At 53.2% G+C, this 18,949-nt stretch overlaps 1 protein-coding gene across 1 annotated transcript; it reads right to left on the minus strand.

Moving 5' to 3' along the window:
* Window positions 1-7,818: 7,818 nt before the first annotated feature.
* ISL2 (ISL LIM homeobox 2) lies at window positions 7,819-17,478 on the minus strand. The gene is made up of 6 exons (XM_077828237.1): window positions 17,421-17,478; window positions 16,460-16,649; window positions 15,711-15,973; window positions 11,947-12,230; window positions 10,465-10,632; window positions 7,819-8,611 (listed from the first exon to the last, which is right to left on the minus strand). The coding sequence occupies exons 1-6, from the start codon at window positions 17,476-17,478 to the stop codon at window positions 8,495-8,497; spliced, it is 1,080 nt and encodes a 359-aa protein (XP_077684363.1). The 3' UTR covers window positions 7,819-8,494.
* Between the last annotated feature and the right edge of the window lie 1,471 nt (window positions 17,479-18,949).

Here is an 18,949-nt window from a genome sequence, read left to right on the forward strand (position 1 = left end):
GAGCATCTTGAAGAATAGTGTTACACAGCTCCCCACCGTACTCAGGAAGAGTTTTAGTTGTGGATTTTGCAGGGTCCCATTCCTTTCCCTATTTTTTTTCCTTTCTTTCCCCATTTTTCCTCAATGTCAAGATTTGTGCATGTAAAGACAGTTGTTCCCTCTAAACTAGCCAGCCACCGTCAAGTCAGTGTGTTTAACATCACAATTTACAGTCACAGCAGAGATTCTGATGGTGCATGCCTCGGTGATAACATGAAGGATGGTGCAAAGGAAGGAAGACTCTGATTAGAAAGAAGACAATGTAGAAAATAATCTGAAAAATCAAAATTGTTGCCATAGAAAATATACAAAACACTGTCAGTATGATAAAGCCCTGTGCACATTTACCATACTGCATACATTATAATCAAATGTTAAAATATATCATTGCAACACTTCACTAATCCAAAGATATCAAAACACCTCACAAGCATTAATTAAGCCGCAAGCAGCCCTGTCAGGGAGGTATTACTAGATTGCAAGATCCTTAGAGGTAGGGACAGTTTTTTGTTCTGTTTGTACAGCAATTAGCACAATAGAGTCCTGATTCATGACTAGGGCTCCTTGCAGCTATGGTAACACAAATTAATAGTAATATCCCCACTGTAAAGATGCAGTTGGGAGAAAAGAACCCAGTTCCCTGCCCTAACCACTAAACAGAGCACACTTGAATTCTGTTGGTCTCTAGCCCAGTCCCTGCCCCTATTCAAGTCCATGGCAAGTTGTCCCTCTGCAGTGCAAACAGGATGAGACCCTCTATTTTCAAGAGTTTCTGAGTACTTTGGTGGTTGTGTAACAATCTCCTGCTGCTCGCAAACTACTGGCAGTGGCTGGATGCTAGTGTCAGTTGCAGCTGGAAAGGCACTCAGTTCACAAAGTCACTGTATTTCAAGGTTTCCTACTTTCATAACCAAAAGGGAATTTGGGACTAAAAATTCCCAGAAAAAGGGAAATCCAAGACGGCAAATATGAAATTTGCTGTTGATCTTAATAATGAGGGAACAAGAGGGCACTTTATTTCCTGACTTTCTCGCTGCCACTGCTTTTTATGAGTAGCCAAATGAGTTTGGGGGGAAAGGATTAAGATAGGTTGCCTTTTGTTTTCTTGTTAAGGTCTCTAAACCTATTTAAAGTATCCATCTTGCTGGCTGGAACAGTCTGTGGTTCTTGGAAATACCAAGCATTTGGGCTACAGCAGCCATTAAGTAGATTTAAAGTGTTTGCAGACAGGTCCCAGAAGGATCACTGGAGCAGCTTTGATCACCAAGGATTCATTCAAACTTTTTTTCTGGGACAGGAAGGTGGGGTAGTTGGTGCTTAAATACTTTATTCAGTAGAAAACAGCCCCTTGCCAGCAGTGTGCAGGGCAAGCTAAAGAAAACAAGTCCTTGTGTGATATTGGAGGGGTTTGGACCATCTCTTTCAGAAGCTCGCAGTTTGTGGTGCCAGTCATGGGGCTCTGCTTGAAGGGGGGCCTCATTGCTCAGGTGAGTGGACTAGCCAACGGGTAGCAACGACAAGCAGGTAATCGAATGGACCCCATAGACTCTCAGGCCCCTTGATTTCAGTGAGTCTGCCCAGGTGTGAGCACAGAATTTGGGAACAGATCCTTGGTTTACCCTGTGTAGACAAGACCAAAATTAAAACAAGCCAGAACTCTGGCAAACCAAGGCGTCCCCCCGCACACCCAGAGAAGTTTCCAGCTCTGCTCTCTCTCCCCGCTTCCATTTCCACACTAGCCACAGGATCTTCAAGCCTACCTGAGTCTCTGGAGATTTTCTAAGCAGGGCCATGCCAGCTGTGATGGACCTTTTGTCACATGGGGCTTCTGTCATACAGCAGCCCTGCTTGGCTGTGATTCCTCTCCCTTATTATTAACCTGCTGCGGCCTGGTGGCCCTCTCCCCTGGGCGGCCTTTGCCGGCTCCTGGCACTGGGGAGGGCAGCGTGTCCAATTCCTCCAGACCTCGCTGTGCTCCCCGCACGTGATTCACTGCTTGGATTTTCAACTGGTGCATAAATCATCGTATTACTGGCGTCTAATAAACGTGCCATGGCTGGGATGAACCCAGATGGTGGAGACATTTGTCCTTTTAACATAAAACTTCAAACCTTTATTTTTCTCCTTAGTAAGGGAGACAACAGGGTGGCGGGAGCTGAAGTGAACGCGAAAGGAAAGGAGTAGGGCTGGGAGGCCTTATTCAATCAAAACCCAGCCCTAGTTCGGGTCTTACTGTTTTCTACTGGGCCCGATCCTGCGGAAGGGCAATTGTAGCCGATGGGAGTTTGGGCAGGTTAACGAGTGTGTGAAGGGCTCATGACACCGACCCGGAGCCTCAGGGGTATTTAGGCTCCTCACTCCCATTGACGCCAGCGGAAGTGAGCAGCCTAAAAACTCGGGAGAGTCCGTCTCGGGTTTGCCTTCAGCGCCGGAGCGGTTCTCCCCCAGCCCCGCTCCCTTCGCCTTCACGTCTCTTCTAGCTGCCAGGATCTGAGCCCAGCAGGTGACCCGGGGGCCCCGGGCACGAGGGACGGTTCCCGCCACCCAGAGCAGCGGCCGGCTTCGGCGCAGCTCCTACCCTGGGCATCCGCCCGCTGGGGGAGTCCCTAGGCCTCCAGCCCCGCCATGGCTCCTTAAAGCAGCTAATTACCGCCCGTGGCACTGACTGGGGGGAACCAGGGAGGCGGGACCACACCGCCCCGCTGTCAGGGGCTGGAGACTCCGCAACTAGCGCCGGGGTTTCCTGCAGGCTGGTTCCCAACAGGCTCTAATTCTCCCCCCCCCCCAGGCGACCAGGCCCAGCCTGGCCCTGCAATCTTTAATTGGCAGCGCCCCGGAGCAGAGCCGCCCCCTCCCCGCGGCCCGGTAGAAATACACAGAGAGGGGCCTGGCCCCCGGCCCCGCTGCCACCCCGGGAGACACCTGCCCAGGCGCTAGGGGGAGCTGCGGCGTGACCCGGGCAGCAGCCCTGGGAGGCTGCAGAGGAGGAGCGGGACTGGGGGCCGCGCTGGGGTTTCAAGTTCCCTCTTCAAGGAGCCGGCCAGCCGGGCTGCACTTTTATAGCTCGGTCGCATTCCAGGGGCCGGGCGGCTCCAGTCCCCAGGTGATGGGAGCAGCTTGTTTCAATCTAGGCGGGGGACGTGGCTGGGGCGCAGCAGGGGGAAGCGAGTGGCCCCAGGCCCCCTGCCCCGAGCCCTGCGGGATCGCGCCCGGCCCGCTGGCGGGGCAAAGCGCAGCTCCACCCAGAGCCGGCTCCCCCCCCCCCCCCGGCCGCCTCCCGGGGTGAAGCCGCCCCAGGATTGACCCAGGCCGGGGCCCTAGAGCCACCCGCACGCCGCTGCGCTCCCCTCCCGCTGCGGGGTGGGCACCGGCAGATGAGCGCTGCCCCAGCGCCGGGCACAGCTCCCCCGCCCAGTATCCTCCATCCCTCCGGCTCCCCAGCTGGGTCTGACTGGGGCCGCCCTGCCGCTGAGCCTGGAGAGCGGGCAGCTGGGGGACCTCACGCGCCTTCGGGGGGGCCTAACCCCACTTCTACCCCCCCGTCCCTGCAGCTTTCCAGCAGCGGCGGGTGCCTGATGGTCACAACAGGGCCTGCACGAGGGGCTGGCCCGTGCTCCGGCCGCGCCAATTAGCGCGGGTGGCCGCTCTAGGTTGGCTGCAGCCCCCAGACACCGCTTTTAACGTGTGTAAATTACCCGAGTTTCTCTATTGGCTGCCCCAGACACTCCACGTTCCGTCCGCAGCTGCAGCGTCTCTCCGCCTTATCGCCTCTTGGCTCCGCTTCCGAATGGAATCCGCAAATCTCCATGCGCAAATCTCTCCCCCAACGCCGGCTGCGTTTGTGTGTGTCACACACACACACACACACACTGCCCTGCAGCCGGGGAAAGTGACCTTATCTTCCCTCCCTTTGTGTCCCGGTTTACAGCCCCTTTCTATCCCCCAGGCAGCCCTTTCACCATCCCCACTGCACGCTGGAGACTCCCTTTAGACCAGGCGCTTCAACACCTCGGCAAACTCAGGTGTTCCGACTGCTTACTCCTGGGTCCCGCAGCCCTGGTGGCCCAGATGTAGCTCAGCCCCCGTGGCCTGCAGGCGGCTCGCTGCCTAGCCCTTCCCTGGGAGGACACTGGGCTGTTTGCCAAGCAGCCGACTTCTCCACTTTCCAGCCCAGCTTAGTGACTCGGAAGTTACACTCACCAGGCGTCAAACAAACCTGCAGCTAGAGAGAGCTGGGGCCAGAGGCAGAGTCACCCCAAAGGGCCCACCTGGCCCCCTGCCCGGCGCAGACCCTGCGGCAGACACACAATCCTGCCCGGTTCATTGCCGGCAGGGGAGATTTGTCTGCAGCTGAGAGTTTAATTTATGGGGAAACCCCAGCTGGCTGGGGAGACCTGAGCTTCCTTATTGATGCAACTAAGCCAACGGGGGGCTGACCCCAGCTCGGGGCCCTGCAGCCTCCACCTGTCCCTGGCAGACAGGGCAGCCTCCCTTAGACAGAGCCGGCACAAAGGCGGGGAATGACCCAGCGCCTCCTGCACTGCCCGACGCCGGGCTGCGGACGTGGCCCGTGCCTATTAAACACACAGCTCCGCCCGCGCGCGCGGTGGATACGCTCCTGCAGCGATTCCAATCCGCTCCGCAACCCGCGGCGCTTAATGCGAACGAGGCAGCTCCGCCCCACTCCAGCAGCAGCCCGGGGGGTAGTCTTGGGGCGCGGACTGTGCCCGTGGGGAAGGTGCCTGGAGGTGCAGCCCCTGACTCAGGTCAGGCCCAGCCAGCCCCTGGGGAGATCTGGAGGGAGGGGAGGGGTCTAGGTTAAGTGCACACGGTCTGCAAGGATCCCGCAGCTCTCATTCCAAACCTGCCCGGGCAGTGTGGAGGCGAACCTGGTCCTTATTAACCCAGCCTATCTAGACTCTTATCTCGGAGTTTGCAGCCCCATTTCCTACACTTGGGAGAAAGAGCTTATTAAAGGCAAAGTGCTGCTGTCTCTCGGGAACTAGAAGAAAACCAGACTTCGGGCCCTTTCCACCGTCTCCCCATCACCCCACCCCTCCCCCGCCTCCCGGCCCCTAGTGACGTGCCTGCAGCCCCAGCTGGCCGACGGGCTCCTGGGGGGGGGACAGAGAGACAAGCCTCTGAGCAAAGCCCAGTTCCTCCCCTCGCTCAAAGCCCACAGCCCTGTGGGCCAGCCCTAAATCCACCCGCAGGCCCGTCTGTGGGGCTCTTCCAGCTCCGTGCAGCTGGCATCTGCCTTGCGCCAGACCCTTGGAAGGGGGCAGGTTCGCACTGCTGGGGGGGGGACCTGGCACCGGAGGGTTAAACGAAGGGTTAAATATTTGTGACTGAGAACCCGAGCCTCCAGCTCATGGCCTGGCTCGGGGGGCTGGTGGAGATTCAGTATCTGCCTCTTATTTCCTGCGATCACTAGTCAGTTTCTCCTTAAAACACACAGAGAGAGAGGGCCGGCGGCGGGGTTTGAAATGTCACACCAGCTGACCTGGGCACGGCCTATCCAGGGGCCATTGCAGCGAGCGGGGCCCCTCCCTCCCCAGAGAAACCCTTCGCCTTTGGGGCTGCAAAGAAAATAAACCCAGGACACGCCAGACTGGTTCTCGGAGGGGAACTAGCAGCGGCCGTAGCAGAGGGTGGTTGTGGCTCCCTTCAGTGTATCGCTTGCAGGTGATGCCAAACCCAGATAAGGAGCCGCCCAGCCTTCGCCTCTGTCTAGACGGGAGAATTAATAAATGCAACTAGAGTGATCACATCACAAATCCACTCCGGGGACAGTCAGGACAAACTAGCCACTCGCGGCGATCCCAAGCTGCGGTCACAGGACTTAGCGCGTTAATTAGCTGGCTGCTGCGCGGCCTTTGAAAGGTCGAGCCGGTTTGTGGCTGGGGCTCGGTGCTTATGATCTGACTCACTAGACACTAGCGATTCCCTGGGTGGGGGCTGCTCGCTGGGGGAGCTCCCCGGCTTCTGCCCCTCGCCTCCCCGCGGTGCAAAGGGTTTTATTTCTTAGCCGCCGCTGGCTGGGCGGTTTAGGGTAAGTGCTTTGCAGGGCCTGGGCAATGCTCGGCCCCTTGAGTGGCAGGCAGCGTAACGGCAACCAAAGGGGTGCTTGTTGCTAAATGCCCGCCGCCCCTGCTCGGGCACTGCAGCCCGGGAGACAATGAGCTGCAGGCGGCTCCGGGCCGCAAAGCCGGTTACACGGACCGCGGCGCTCTTCGTAGCCCCGTAAACTGAAACCCAGCCCGAGCGCCATCCTACCCGTTGCTTATGCGGCTACGGAGCAGGGCCGAGGCGCGCAGGTCTGCGGCAGGAGCCGCGGCTGCTGGGTCACAGCTGGGCCGGGCTTCGGCGGCGCGGTGGGTGAGGCCGGCGCCCCTTGCCCTGGGCGGCTGTTGGGAGCTGACAACGCTGCCCATCGCGGCCTCCTCAGGGGCGAAGGACGGCAGGCGAGGGGCTTTAACTGCTTTGGAGGGGGGCCGGCGTGGGTGCTCTCTCTGGGGCGGCGGGTGAGCTAGTAACAGCCAGAGCTGCCCTCTTTTCCACCGGTGTGAATCCGGAGTGGCTCTGGATTGACTGCGCCTTTACACGGGTGGAAGGGAGACGGCAGTGGGAGCCAAAGAGCCTAATGCAGAGTCATCCTCATCCCCTTATTGAGCAGCAAAGTGTGAATAAATATATTTCACACGCCTTCCCCCCCTCCCCCCGCATTAATCCTGAAATAAAGAGTGGGGGAGGGGAAGTAACCTTCGGCCCAATGACATTCTCCTGGGAGGAACCTGGGGGCCGGGCGACTGCCCAGCCCCTGCGAACAGCATCCCCTGTCCACCCCGGGCAGTTCACTTTCCCTGTGAATTAGGATCCCAGCAGCTAGAGGCGGACAAACCCAGAGCCCACTCCACACACTGCCTTGTGGGGGAGGGCGCAGGACTGTAAATGCAGTAACAGAACTGGAGAGCACCACATCTCCAATTCGGGTGCTATATTTAATAGATTTGTAGGGACAACCCCAGTCGCTGGCAACTGAGTGTGAGCTGAAATAGGTAGCTGCAAAGAGAAGCAGAATTGCAGCCAGCCCTGCCCAGCATTTCAGTGCTGCTGCTCAGGAGATGAAATCTCTGTCTCTTACTGCTGAGAAAACAAACATTTTCACTAGGGATGTACTGGGAAGAAGGGCAGCTTGCATTGGGGTTTTGAAAAGTGGTTCAAGTTGAAACTGGAAATAAATTTATTTTCTAATTTAAAAATACCGTGTGATCTTAGACAGGATGCTTTAACACATAGTGCCATGATTCAGGAAGGCAAATCGATTAAATTAGACAATCATTATTGGGGGTGGAGGGGAATTCGGCTTTTCCTTTGAATATCAATCAACATCTACACCAAGGTGTTTTTTTAAAATATACGTCGATAAGAAAACAGTTATAAATAACGCAGTGCAATAAATAGCTCAGTCTTACTGGGAGCTCTTTTGCAACACGGATTCCTGCTGTTCCATGTATTCCTTTAAAGCCTCTGATACCATGACGGAAGAGGTCATTTATCTATCTTGTTTCTAGTTTGACCAGTTTGATTCCGGATGGTCATTTCGAGCTGCAGATTTGTTTTCAAGGACGGCCCCTTAGAATGATTTCGGCAGAATTTTGACCCCTGGTTTCTCTTTACTCTCACCTGACAGAGCTGGTTAACAATACACACACGATGCAGCACTTTCCAATGAGGTTATTTTTTATTAAAATCAAAATATTAATTCCACTATTAACTGCTGCTCTGACAATAAATAACAATAACTTACTTTTGTTCTTTAAAGGCTCAAACAATCTGTCCTCCGTCCATAAGATAACTTAACATTTTTAATAAAAGTCTCATTTCCATATATATGTTTTCCAGCAATCATGCGGCTTGGGGGGAGGGGGTCCTCTCGCCCCACCCAAAACAGGACAAGGTTTCAAGTCAGGGATAATGCAGAGTATGGAATGAATTCACTCGTGTGGTGCTGTGAGAGACACTGGGATGGAGATGACTACTCAAAAGACAACATCGAGCTGAGATGATTTAACTGGCTTCCAACCAGTCTTAGGAAGACACAAAAGATCCTTTTTTCTTCCAAAAAGGAAAACGAAACAAAAAAATGTACAAACTACCATTATACAGTAGGTGATCTGGGGGCTAATTTTAGAAAATCCAAGTTTGCTCTGGGAAAAAAAATCAGTTGGGAAAACAAGCTGGGGAGATGAGTGGGGGGAGTTCTCTCCAGTCTGGTGAAGGCAGCGAGAATCCTGGTGCTTTTTGGCAGTCAAGACATATTTTTGTTTGGTTTTAAATAATATTATTATAAAAAGTTTTGTTTGGAGCTCTGGGCCAGCCTGAGGCCGGGCTTGTCTCATGCAGGGAGCAGGAGCATGCGAAAGTCCAAATCCGCCGGGGGGGTGTGCTTGTCTCACGTCTCCACAGGACTGGGTACCATGCTGTTGGGAGTGTCGGGTAACTGGGAAGACAAGGAGGTCACATCGCTGCCGGAAGAGTTACCCAAGGAGCCAGATTCGGAAAAGGATACCTGGGGGGGCGGAAAGGAAAGGGAGCGGGGAGATGGGTGAGAGCGATGTGGGCAGAATCCAGAGCCCCCAATCCCTGTCTTATCTCGACTGGGGGAAGCTTTTTTTTATATCGTGTTAACCCCTTTTAATTAGACGCTGCTAAAAATAATATTCCAGCACCTAGTGCAAGGTAGGGTTTAAAAACTAGCTAAGATTCACCTGCAGCAGATAAGGGCTAAAACACAACATGCCCTGTGTCCTCCAGGGTTTGTGCACGCTTTAGTTCAAACATCTTTAAATAACACTTGTTCTAAACCTAGCCTCGATCTCCCCAAGCAGGGATGCCCCATAGCTAAAGAACCCCTTCCTCCTGCTCAGTTTCGTTAGAAGGTATTGCCACAAACACCTATTGTCAGGGGCTGGCACCAGGGGAGCGACACGACCTGCAGAGCCCTTCATTACTCTTGCCCACATTCAAACCACAGCACCCCTCTGCCAGACGGAGCCTGTGCTGGCAAAATAAATCCCATCCTTAATACAAGGATACGACATGATCACCTATAGCTAAACAAACAAACCAAGCTGATGAGAACCCAGGCGTCCTAGAGAGAAGTTCCCTCCTCCTGGCGGAATGCTATTGGGCACTATGGAAAAAGATCTCCCCAGCTCAGCAGTGCTGCACGCTCCTCGTGCAACCCCCGGGGATTTCTTTGCAATGGGAAGAGGCTCTCCTGCCCATTAAGAAATCTGCTAGACTTTTCGAAGTTCATTTCAGACTAGGCAGTGGTCCAGTAGCAGTTGCGCAGTGCTGGGCTCCATATATCACCGGGTGATGTATGTGCAGCATATTTCATCAATGCGCTCTTCCAATGCTAGTAAATGATCGTTTAATTATTCATACAGCACTCCTGTCTCACTTTCCCATTATATTAACTAAACATAACACAAGATTAATTTTTGATTATCTACTAAAACATCGCAGTCCTATCGGAGGAGTACATTAACGGGGGGCTTCATCCGCTTCCTTTTCTAAGCCCGATTCTCCTCCACAAACACCCAGCTCAGAGAGAAGTTAGCGCACCGGAACGGGAGTGTTAAAAACCAGAGAGCCCATGGGCCAGACCCTGGAAGCCTCACCAAAAATCCTGAGTCAGGATGTCAGGATCTGGCCCCTTGTAACTATTTACCAGCACATGGTCAATTACAAACCACTAGCTGATTTGTCCCGGGGAATGTCTCTCGCTTCCTTTTTCCAAATGCGATGGAACTGGCCCTTTTGTTTTGTTCCTGTAAGGACACTTCCTATTCCCTTGCCAAAGCGTGCGGGGAACTGTTGAAATGGGCACGCACCAGGAACACGTCCCTGTGGCTAATCCCGTTTCTATCATTATTGGTCTCCTGGCCGCTTAACATTTATATTGCTCTGCTGTGGATCACAGCTCCTGCCCCAGGGAGCTTACAGTCTAAGTGGGGGGGTTCCGTTGCTAATACAGCCTGTATTCAGGGGCTGCATTGGGCTGAGCTTCCATGGAAACGGCCCTTTTCTCTAATTCAAATCGAAATGTACCAAGGGAAATGGAAGTGTGGGTTGCTAGAGCTCCTGAACCATTCCTCCTCCGGGCACAGGGTGACTGTCAACCCCCTTTTCCCTCCCCCCCGGCCCCAATCGAGACACAGGGATCCCGGATGCAGTTCGGCTCCTAACTTCTAGTGATGTCAGTGGGAGTTGGGAACCTTCACGGAGCTGGGCCGGGGTGACGCTCCGCGGATGACTTTACTCCCAGGAGGAGGAGGGTGATCACGGTCGGGGAGTAATAAATAAAGAGCAGGCGGAGGGGCCCCGCTCCCGCAGTGGAGCAGAGCGGCCGCTTACCAGCTGCTGGAAGGCAGGTTGGTCCAGGTCGCTCTGCAATGCGAATTCACTGAGCGCTTTCCAAGGCGGCTGGTAGGTCTGGACCTCCACGGCGTTGCCTTGCACGGCGCTCTCATGGCGGATGGGGCTCCCGGCCACCAGAGGGGTCCCGGTCAGGCCCTGCAGACTCTAGAGGGGGAGATGAGCAGCAAAGCCTCAGGCCCGGCGGGCTCTGCGGTATCGGGCCGCGGCCCAGGGCATTGCAGGGGCCGCAGGAGTCAGCGCCAGGGCGCGGGTCCCCCAACGCATGAGCTGTCCGGCTTCTCTAAAACCCCGGCTGGCCTCCCCCTGGAGCCCACCCCAGCGCTGCGCTTCCCGGCTCCCTGGGCCCCGTGGAAGTGTATTGCAGCGCCAGGTGCGGGGACCTGTTCGCCCTCCCGCGTGGAACCCTGCAACACCCTCCGCTCCACCGGCTGCTCGGGTCCGTGCGGCACGGCGGGGCTCGGGGCCCCAGGGCAGCAGGGCCCGCGCCTGTCGTTCTGCCTGATCCCAGCAGGAACGGGGTCAGAGAGTCACCCCCCCCGGCCCCCGGCCCCCCCGGGTTTCGTTCCCAGTGCCTCCCCCGGGCTCTCCTGCAGTCTCACGGACCCAAAGTGCCATCTCAGCCCGGGATTTCACTTGTACAAATTATTATTCGCTTGATGATTTAGCTGTAGCCGGGCACCCAAGAAGAAAAGGGTCAAACCCATATCCGGGCTCTCCCAACAAGTTAAAAACAAGCCCGGAACGGTGGTTGTTTCAGCACCTAAGAGCACTTTCCCTTTGGGTTGAGCCTTACTGTGTGATCATTTTAAACAATGTCCCGAGTGCAAGAATGAAGTGGCTGTCACGCCAAAACAGCTTTCACGTAAACCCAAAATATCTTAAAGGGTCACGGCCGGGTTCATAATAACAATTCATGCGTTTTGAAAACTAAATCGATTTCTTTATGTTGCCAGCAAACCCGTAGATTATTAAAGCGGGACGATTTGTGTTGTTAAATCTGGATCGCGGGTCCCCATTCCCGCTGTTTGTTTACTCTGCACAGGTCTCTCAGACTAGTCCGTTTCACTTTTGGTTTCTGGTCAATTTGTAGCCAGTTTCACTTCGGGGGTTGCAGATGCTGGCGGGGGGGAGGGGGCATTCATTTATTTAACACATCTTTACTATTGGGTTTTTGTTTTAAATGCACACAAACATTTCTGTGTAAACAGCCATAGAATTGGTCCCTGGGAGCTGATGTGTCCCGCACAAGGGAGCGTGCAGCAGAGGGGAGGTGCTGTCACGCACTCACACAGACATTTTCTTCACCAGGTATTTCCATGTGAGCAATATGGGGGGCGGGGGGGCACTGCGGGGAAATCAAGGGCCAGGGCCAGGAGTCCTCGGGCACTACAGGGAGAGCCGTTCCCTCCTGCAAAATGGCCCCTGCCCGGTGGGTGGAAAGAGGCGCCCTGCTCTTACTGTCTTGTCGCCGTGCTGCTGCTGCTGAAGCTGCTTCATGAGGATGGATTTCTTCTTGTCCTTGCAGCGCTTGTTCTGGAACCAGACCCGGATCACTCTGGGGCTCAGGCCGGTCATCTCCACCAGCTGCTCCTTCATCAGCGCGTCCGGCCGCGGGTTGGCCGCGTAGCAGGTCCGCAGCGTGTGCAGCTGCTTCTCGTTCAGCACCGTCCGGACGCGGGTGGTCTTCTCCGTCTGCTTGTGCACGTGGGGCCGGAGAGAGGGCTGGCGGCCGGGCACGGAGTCTGCAGCGGGGCGAGGGGGAACCGACCAACTCCAGTTAGCGCTGGGGTCTGAGCCACGTCCCGGGGCGCCCCCAGCCAGGCCGCCCCCCAGCCCCAGCCAGGCCGCGAAGGCAGCGTGGGGGTGGATTTCTAGTGATCTCTGGCCCGGCCTGTGTTCGTGGCGCAGAGAATCGCAGGCAGGCACCCTCCCCTGCTGCAGTGAAGCCCTCTCCCTTGCAGGATAAACTCCGGGGGTCCCCGGGGAGGGGGTCCCTGCTAGGGGCTCGCCTGGAGCGAGGGGTTGCAGCTAAGCCCCTGCACTAAATGTGGCCTGGGAGATTAGCTTGCAGGGCCCAGGCCCAGCGCCCCTGAGCTGGTGCGGCCTGCGTCTCCTCTGAGATAAAAGGCCATTCCCACCCGCACCCCAAAGCCGGAGCTGCACCCCCTCCCAGCACAGCCAGGCAGGGAGCTGTACCAGCCACTCTGCGGCGGGGAAAGCGGTTCCTGCTTCCCCAGCCGGGTCTGCAACAGGGAGAATCGAATCACACACACTGCAAGGCGGGGATCCCGGGGCTCAGCCCAACAACCAAGAAGGAGGCAGTGCGGGGGGGTCGGTACTTTACAGCCCCCCAGGCACTGTGGGAAGCTGCTGCCGCCACCCCAGAGACTGGCTCTGGCCGCTGGGGTTCTTGAAAGCAGGGCGAACAAATACAAGTCAGGCAGGAGGAAAATCACCCGGAGACTCATTAACCCGGGGCCCCGAGCCAGAGCTGCCCCTGCACACAGCGGCTAGACCAGGCCCAGGCACCGCGCCGCTTCCCGACTGGGGAAATCGAGGAAGAAAGCGACTCTTTAGAGCAGGACATTTAATGGGGAAAGCCCGGGTTGGGGTTACAGGCTAGATAAATAAAACCCCGCCTCCCAAGATTAATTATTCCAAAACGGGCATTTTGCCCCTGAGTGGGATTTGACCATTAGATTTTATATCAAGTGCAAATTACCCAGGGATCGAATCAGGGCCGGCCCCGCTCACCCAGCCACCCAAAGGGGCCCATTGCAGAGCGCAGGGGCCGGAGAACAGAGTTAAAAACCGTTCAATCAAACAGCCCACGAGAGCCTGCGGCGAACGGCCCAGCCCGGTGCACCGCAGCCAGGGAGGAGGAGAAGGAGCAGGAGCCGGATAATCAGGGAAAGAGCGTGCTGAAGTGCTAACTAGCTGGCAATTGTGACCCTGTCCATTAATCTCCGCGCTTCTTCCATGCCCTGGGAACTGTAGGCTCTGCACCGCTTTCCGCATGCGGGGTGGTACTCGGGAGTAAAAACCCTTAGCCGGGATTTCTAATCGAAAACAGTGCGAATGGGAGCACGTCTCACGCGGCAGACGGGAAGGAGTCAACACAAGAGCTTCCTTAATAATCAATAACCCGGGCGGTATAAAATCATCCCCAAAAGGGGAAACCCCGGCTTGCAGCGATCTTTTAACTAGTTAACTACAATGAGTCAACAACTGTAATTCAAAAACATCGTCAGCAGAGAGTATCCCCCGAAAGGACCAAGATCGAATCTTTGTCGAGACACAGCGGCATTACCGCCCTATAATCTCGATATGCACAGATCCTAAGCAGCCAGCACAAATCACCTACAAAGAGACAATCGGAACCAGGTCTTCCACCCTTTCTCCATCGGATCTCTGCTTCTTGCGGGCAGGGTTTGTTTTGTTTTTACCATTCATTCCCTTTTGATCAGAGGAATAATCTCGCTCCAGTTCGCTTCTTACTCAGTGTTGGTGTTAGGAGAGGTGGTTTGTTTTTGTTTTTTATTTTTGCAGCTCGATATTTTTAAAACCCACATGGTTTTGTTTCCGATGAGTGAAACCTCACCCTTCTTGAAACAAATACATGGCCTAGGCCAGCGGACGAGCGGACTGCAGTCGCAGGGTTATTATTCCCGGAGGAAAGGAGGGCAGCCTATGAACGCACAGATTGTGCATGGAAATATACCCCCATCCTAGCTGATTTTCTTCCCCCGAATGACAGAAAGCTGCCCCGGAGTGTTCAGTGACTGGCTGGAGATAATTGGGGAAGCAGCCCTGGCTCTCTCTCTCGATACTCACACCTTTCGATCTCTAGTCCCGTTCACACTGAACGCGCCAGGACCACTGCCGGGGCTGTCCCGCGGTTAGCGAGCGTTTCGCAGCCTGGTGCAGGGCAGTTCAGGGCGCCTCGGATGAATCCCCGTTTATTCCAAAACCTCCTAAACGCAGCCGTGGTTTGGACTTGTCTTCCCGCTCCTGTTTGCTCTCGTACACATTATGGGACTGGCTCTGGAGCTGGAGTTTCGGACCAAACGCTGCAGATCCATCTGTCGAGCTAGTCTCCTGGGCCAGAGCCCATCACCTTGTCTCTGAGCACCGCTGCCCTGGGGCTGGGCGCGAGCAGGGTTTGGACTTAGAGGATGAAGGCCGGTTATCGGAATGGCGCTGGCCCTCACCCCAAGGGGACAGCCAGCTCTCTAGCCTCCTGTCCTGGTTGTGGTTGAAATTCCCTCCCGTGCCTCCTGGAGCACCGCAGGCAGATAGAGATTAACCTCCACCCAACGTGCTGTGGCTCCTACCGCCCGGTCCGCGGGCCTATGGCAAGGGGGGTTCTCTCCTCCTGTCCCTCGGCATCACTGCAGTGTCTAGAACAGGGTGTGTAGCCGCTCCCCGGCTCTGCCACGTCCCTCTCGCTTTTCCCACGAATCCGCTGCTGCTCCCTTGGGCAACCAGGGCGGCCACCGTCCCTCTCCCCGGCTCTACTGGCTGGCCTCATTGAGTCCCTCTTCCATCCCTCCCCAGGTGCGCTGTTTTTGTTTTTGTTTTGGCTGCAGCTACGTGTAGCTCAGTATTCAGCCGCCTGGACTGTACAATGCTCGCCCAGCCCTGTAACAACTCCGATTCCCTTCTCAGCCGCCTCGAGCCACCCCCGCTCTGCCCCTCGCCCAGTCTGCCTCTCCCGCTCCTCTTCTGGGTGTGTACAGAACCTCACATTTCCTTGGCAAGTGGCCTGTAACGTCCAGTCCCTCCCACTCCCCAGACGCAGAAGAAAGAGGCCTACATGAAGGAGATGGGGGGGGGGAGAGGTTCCCAGCGTGGGGCCAGGTGGGAAACACTTCAAGACTGCAGAGTCTCTGGCCAAACTCTCTAGGCCTCCATAACTCAGCGCATCGTGGTGGAGATAACAGATGTATTTTCTGTAGCCGTATAAGAGGGACGACTAAAGATATAAACGTCCCTGCGGCGTTAATAGGCAGAGTCCGAGTTAGATAGAAAATTATTCATACATCTATTCATTATCCATTCACAGACACACAGCTAGAGCAGTTTGTACAGTGCATGGCATTTCCCCCCAGGGATAACAATACATGGCGTGTATGTGTCTAGACCCTGTATTTACTGAGCTAGCTGATGATCTCACACCCCCAGGTGGGCCCCAGCGCCCGGCAGATCTGTTGCTCCTTTACCTGATAGATGCAGGCCTCTGGTGCTCTGTAAATGGCCGGGGCTCCTGGGGCTATCCGCCGAGCTCCTATCCAGCAGCAGGCTGTGGTCGGCCCGGCAGAGCAGCTCGTGGTCCCGTAGAGAGAACTCATCCCCGGGCAGGAGCTGGCGGCTGCAGACGGAGCAGCGGAAACATTCGATGTGATACACGTTCTCCCGGGCTCTCATCACAAGATCACTGCTGCTGAATCCCACCTTGCACTTCGCACACTTTATGCCGAATAACCTGCCGAGAGAGAAAGGGCCATGAAGCCACTACACACTCACCCCACTGGTCCCAGCTCGCCCTCCCCAGTAACTAATTACCCCGGCGGAGAAACCCAGAGGGTCCCCTCTGCTCTCTTCCTAACAAATCTGACCCACTCATTCAATTCAAGAAGGGGGCTCTGGTTCAACAGGAAAATTTCCCCTTACCCACATTCTTCTGTAACAGGCATTAGGGAATGTGCAGCTCAATACTGCCTCTTGCTCGCCGACATGCTGGTTATTATTAATATTCTCGTTTGGTTGTATCAATCGTTAATAACTTCCTGTCTCCAAAGCCGAATAAACAGGAACATAATTTGTCCTGATCACAAAAGTATTGGCTCCCTCCTTTAGCAAGCAGGAGGAAGTGCGATTTCACAGATGGGGAGCTCTTGAAATTAGCTCTTAAGAAATGGGTCGGAGGAAAGTTGTTTTTTTTAAATGGATAAAGAGCTTTTTGAATCACCTGATATAATCCCTTTTACAGTATGTCTTGCCATCTCTCACAAAACAAGTGCAGGTTTCATCCAAGTACTGGCTGCATTCAGCGCATTTGAGACATGCTGCATGCCACTCGAGGTCCGGGGAGACCTTCAGGATGTACTGGTCATGGATCTGACTCCCACAGCCCACACACATGGCAATTCCGGGCTTTTCTACCAGTGGAAATGAGCAGAGGAAATTTAGAACGTATACTGGAAGCATATCATTTCTAATCAGAACTGTCTCAAAGGACTGCAATCACAGAGGCATTCGTAATTAGGAGACAGTCTCTACTAATGTTCAAGCAATGGAAAGAAAGAAAGAAAGAAAAAGAAGGTGAAATCGATAAACTGCAGCAGCTATCAGCTATTCTCCCTATATATTGTGACTTTTACAGTCACTTGAACTGCAAGGAAATTCTACAGAGACAATTGGTAGGTGTAAATACTAGGATAAAGGTTGGAAAATATAGAACTGGAAGATAGTTAAACATAATGGAAAACCAGATGAACTTTATCTGCCGGTTATTTCATCTGCATTTATCCTACGTCTTATTTAAAAAAAAAAAAACCTAGGCTTTGCTTTTCTTTTTTGCATTTTTCTTATTTTATATATTAATAATTAATGACGAATGCCTGAGCTGTTAGAATAAAAGGCATTCAGAGCAAAACCCAACAAAACATTTATTTGTTCTTTAAAAAGAAAAAAAAACACAACGAATTCTGCAGCCCGAGATCGTGACACAGCAAGATAAAATAGCTTTTAATTAAAAAAATAACAAAAAGCAACAGATTGTGAAAGAGCAAAAATAACCCTAGTTTAAAAAATGCACGATTTTATAATGTGCTCTAAAAGTATCTCTGTAAATAAACCACTTGTAGAATCAGCTTAAACGTTTCAAATAAAATATTTACAAGTATCATTCAGACCAAAGATCAACTTACTCTTGGAATGATCCCCCATAGCACCCAGAAAAGGATAATGAAAAATAATATCCACCATGCAGAAAGAGATGTGTGCAAAATGTTATGATGCAGAAGGAGCAGGCTGCCTGCCCAGTGCCTGCTGTTTGCTAACTAACTACTCCAGCCTGGAGGAGTTAGAAAGTGGAGCCTGCCCTGTCCCATACGCAGCATGACGTCAGCACGCATCAGCCCAAGGCCCAGCTCTGAGGAGGGAGGGAGGGAGCAGTGACTTCACCAGGCCGCCAGAGCAGCCCCCGGAGGCGATTGGCAGTGAGGGAGAGAGAGCGAATTGATTGGCCAGGAGTGAACAATGGAACGCGGAACGCCGTGGAACACACAAAGATTCTTTCTCGCTCAGGTTCCCCCACGCTTCAAGAAGCAGCAATTCCCTCACTGTTTACCTGGTCTGAGATTCCCTTCTAGCCCAGCAGCAACCACTCCTCCGATCTGCTTCAGAGCTTTCCATTCAAGAGGTGATTATTACACTTGTGTGAGAGCTGAAATCCAGACATGCCCCAGCCCTCACTCCTTTTGCAAGGAGACTTTCTCCTTTGGGCATTAATTACTAAAAATCTCCCTCTTGTGATGAAGTATGTTTCGCCTTGTGTTTAAATCAAGTATTTTAAAATCAAACCAGCTCGCTCAAGTATTTTAAAATCTAATTCAAACGATTTTATCTTAACACCCCAAGAATTACTTGGAGTTTATTTCAGTAACGCATTACTATACTACGTTAGTCTGTATTTGTTATTATGCTTTATGTACTATTTAAACCTATTTTATGTTGAGGTGCAAGACAAGTGCTTACAAAAGGTGTATCTGCATGTCATATTTACGTGTGAACCCTATTAATGTATTTGTTGGAGGGAAAAGAAAGGCATAAAAATTAGCTGGGAACTTGCTCTTGAAACTGACAGGAGCTTAATAAATATTTTAAACAGAATGATACATTGCACCTCTAATTTCATCCTATCTTGCACAACAAATTGTTTTAAATTTAGTTTCTTTCTCAAATCAAAGGTCGTCATAAAAAACTAACGACCATTGCAGCTGGTATTACCGTTGCTATCTTACTGATCCGTTATTCTTTCCCTTTTATTAACACCAATTTGTCATTAAAAATACATTTCTGATAGGAAGACCCTCTAATTTTTCATTCTGTTTTTAACATTTTGTTGTTTAATTGTATTAGTTGTAGAAATACCGATGGAGACGGTGATATGAGCCGCTATTTTAGCACATATTACTTGGGGCAGATTGGTTCATTGAAAAGCCTGTTGAACTGATTTTGTCTTGAGGAAATGTTTATGGTCTATATTGCAGTTTTCAGTCACGGTGCCTCTTGAGCAATTCATGACGGCAAACGATCATCAGAATGTATCAGCCCTTTCGGTGACTAGCTGCAAACGTGTGGCTCTCTTTTGATCTTTTAAAAGCCTCTCCCCAGAGGAAAGGGGGTGGGGGGAATGTGCCCTTAGAATGGGCTGAAAAGCTGCTTAAATAATCAC

This window comes from Eretmochelys imbricata, chromosome 10 (genome assembly GCF_965152235.1).
Source record: "Eretmochelys imbricata isolate rEreImb1 chromosome 10, rEreImb1.hap1, whole genome shotgun sequence".
In the NCBI taxonomy this organism is placed as follows: Eukaryota; Metazoa; Chordata; order Testudines; family Cheloniidae; genus Eretmochelys; species Eretmochelys imbricata.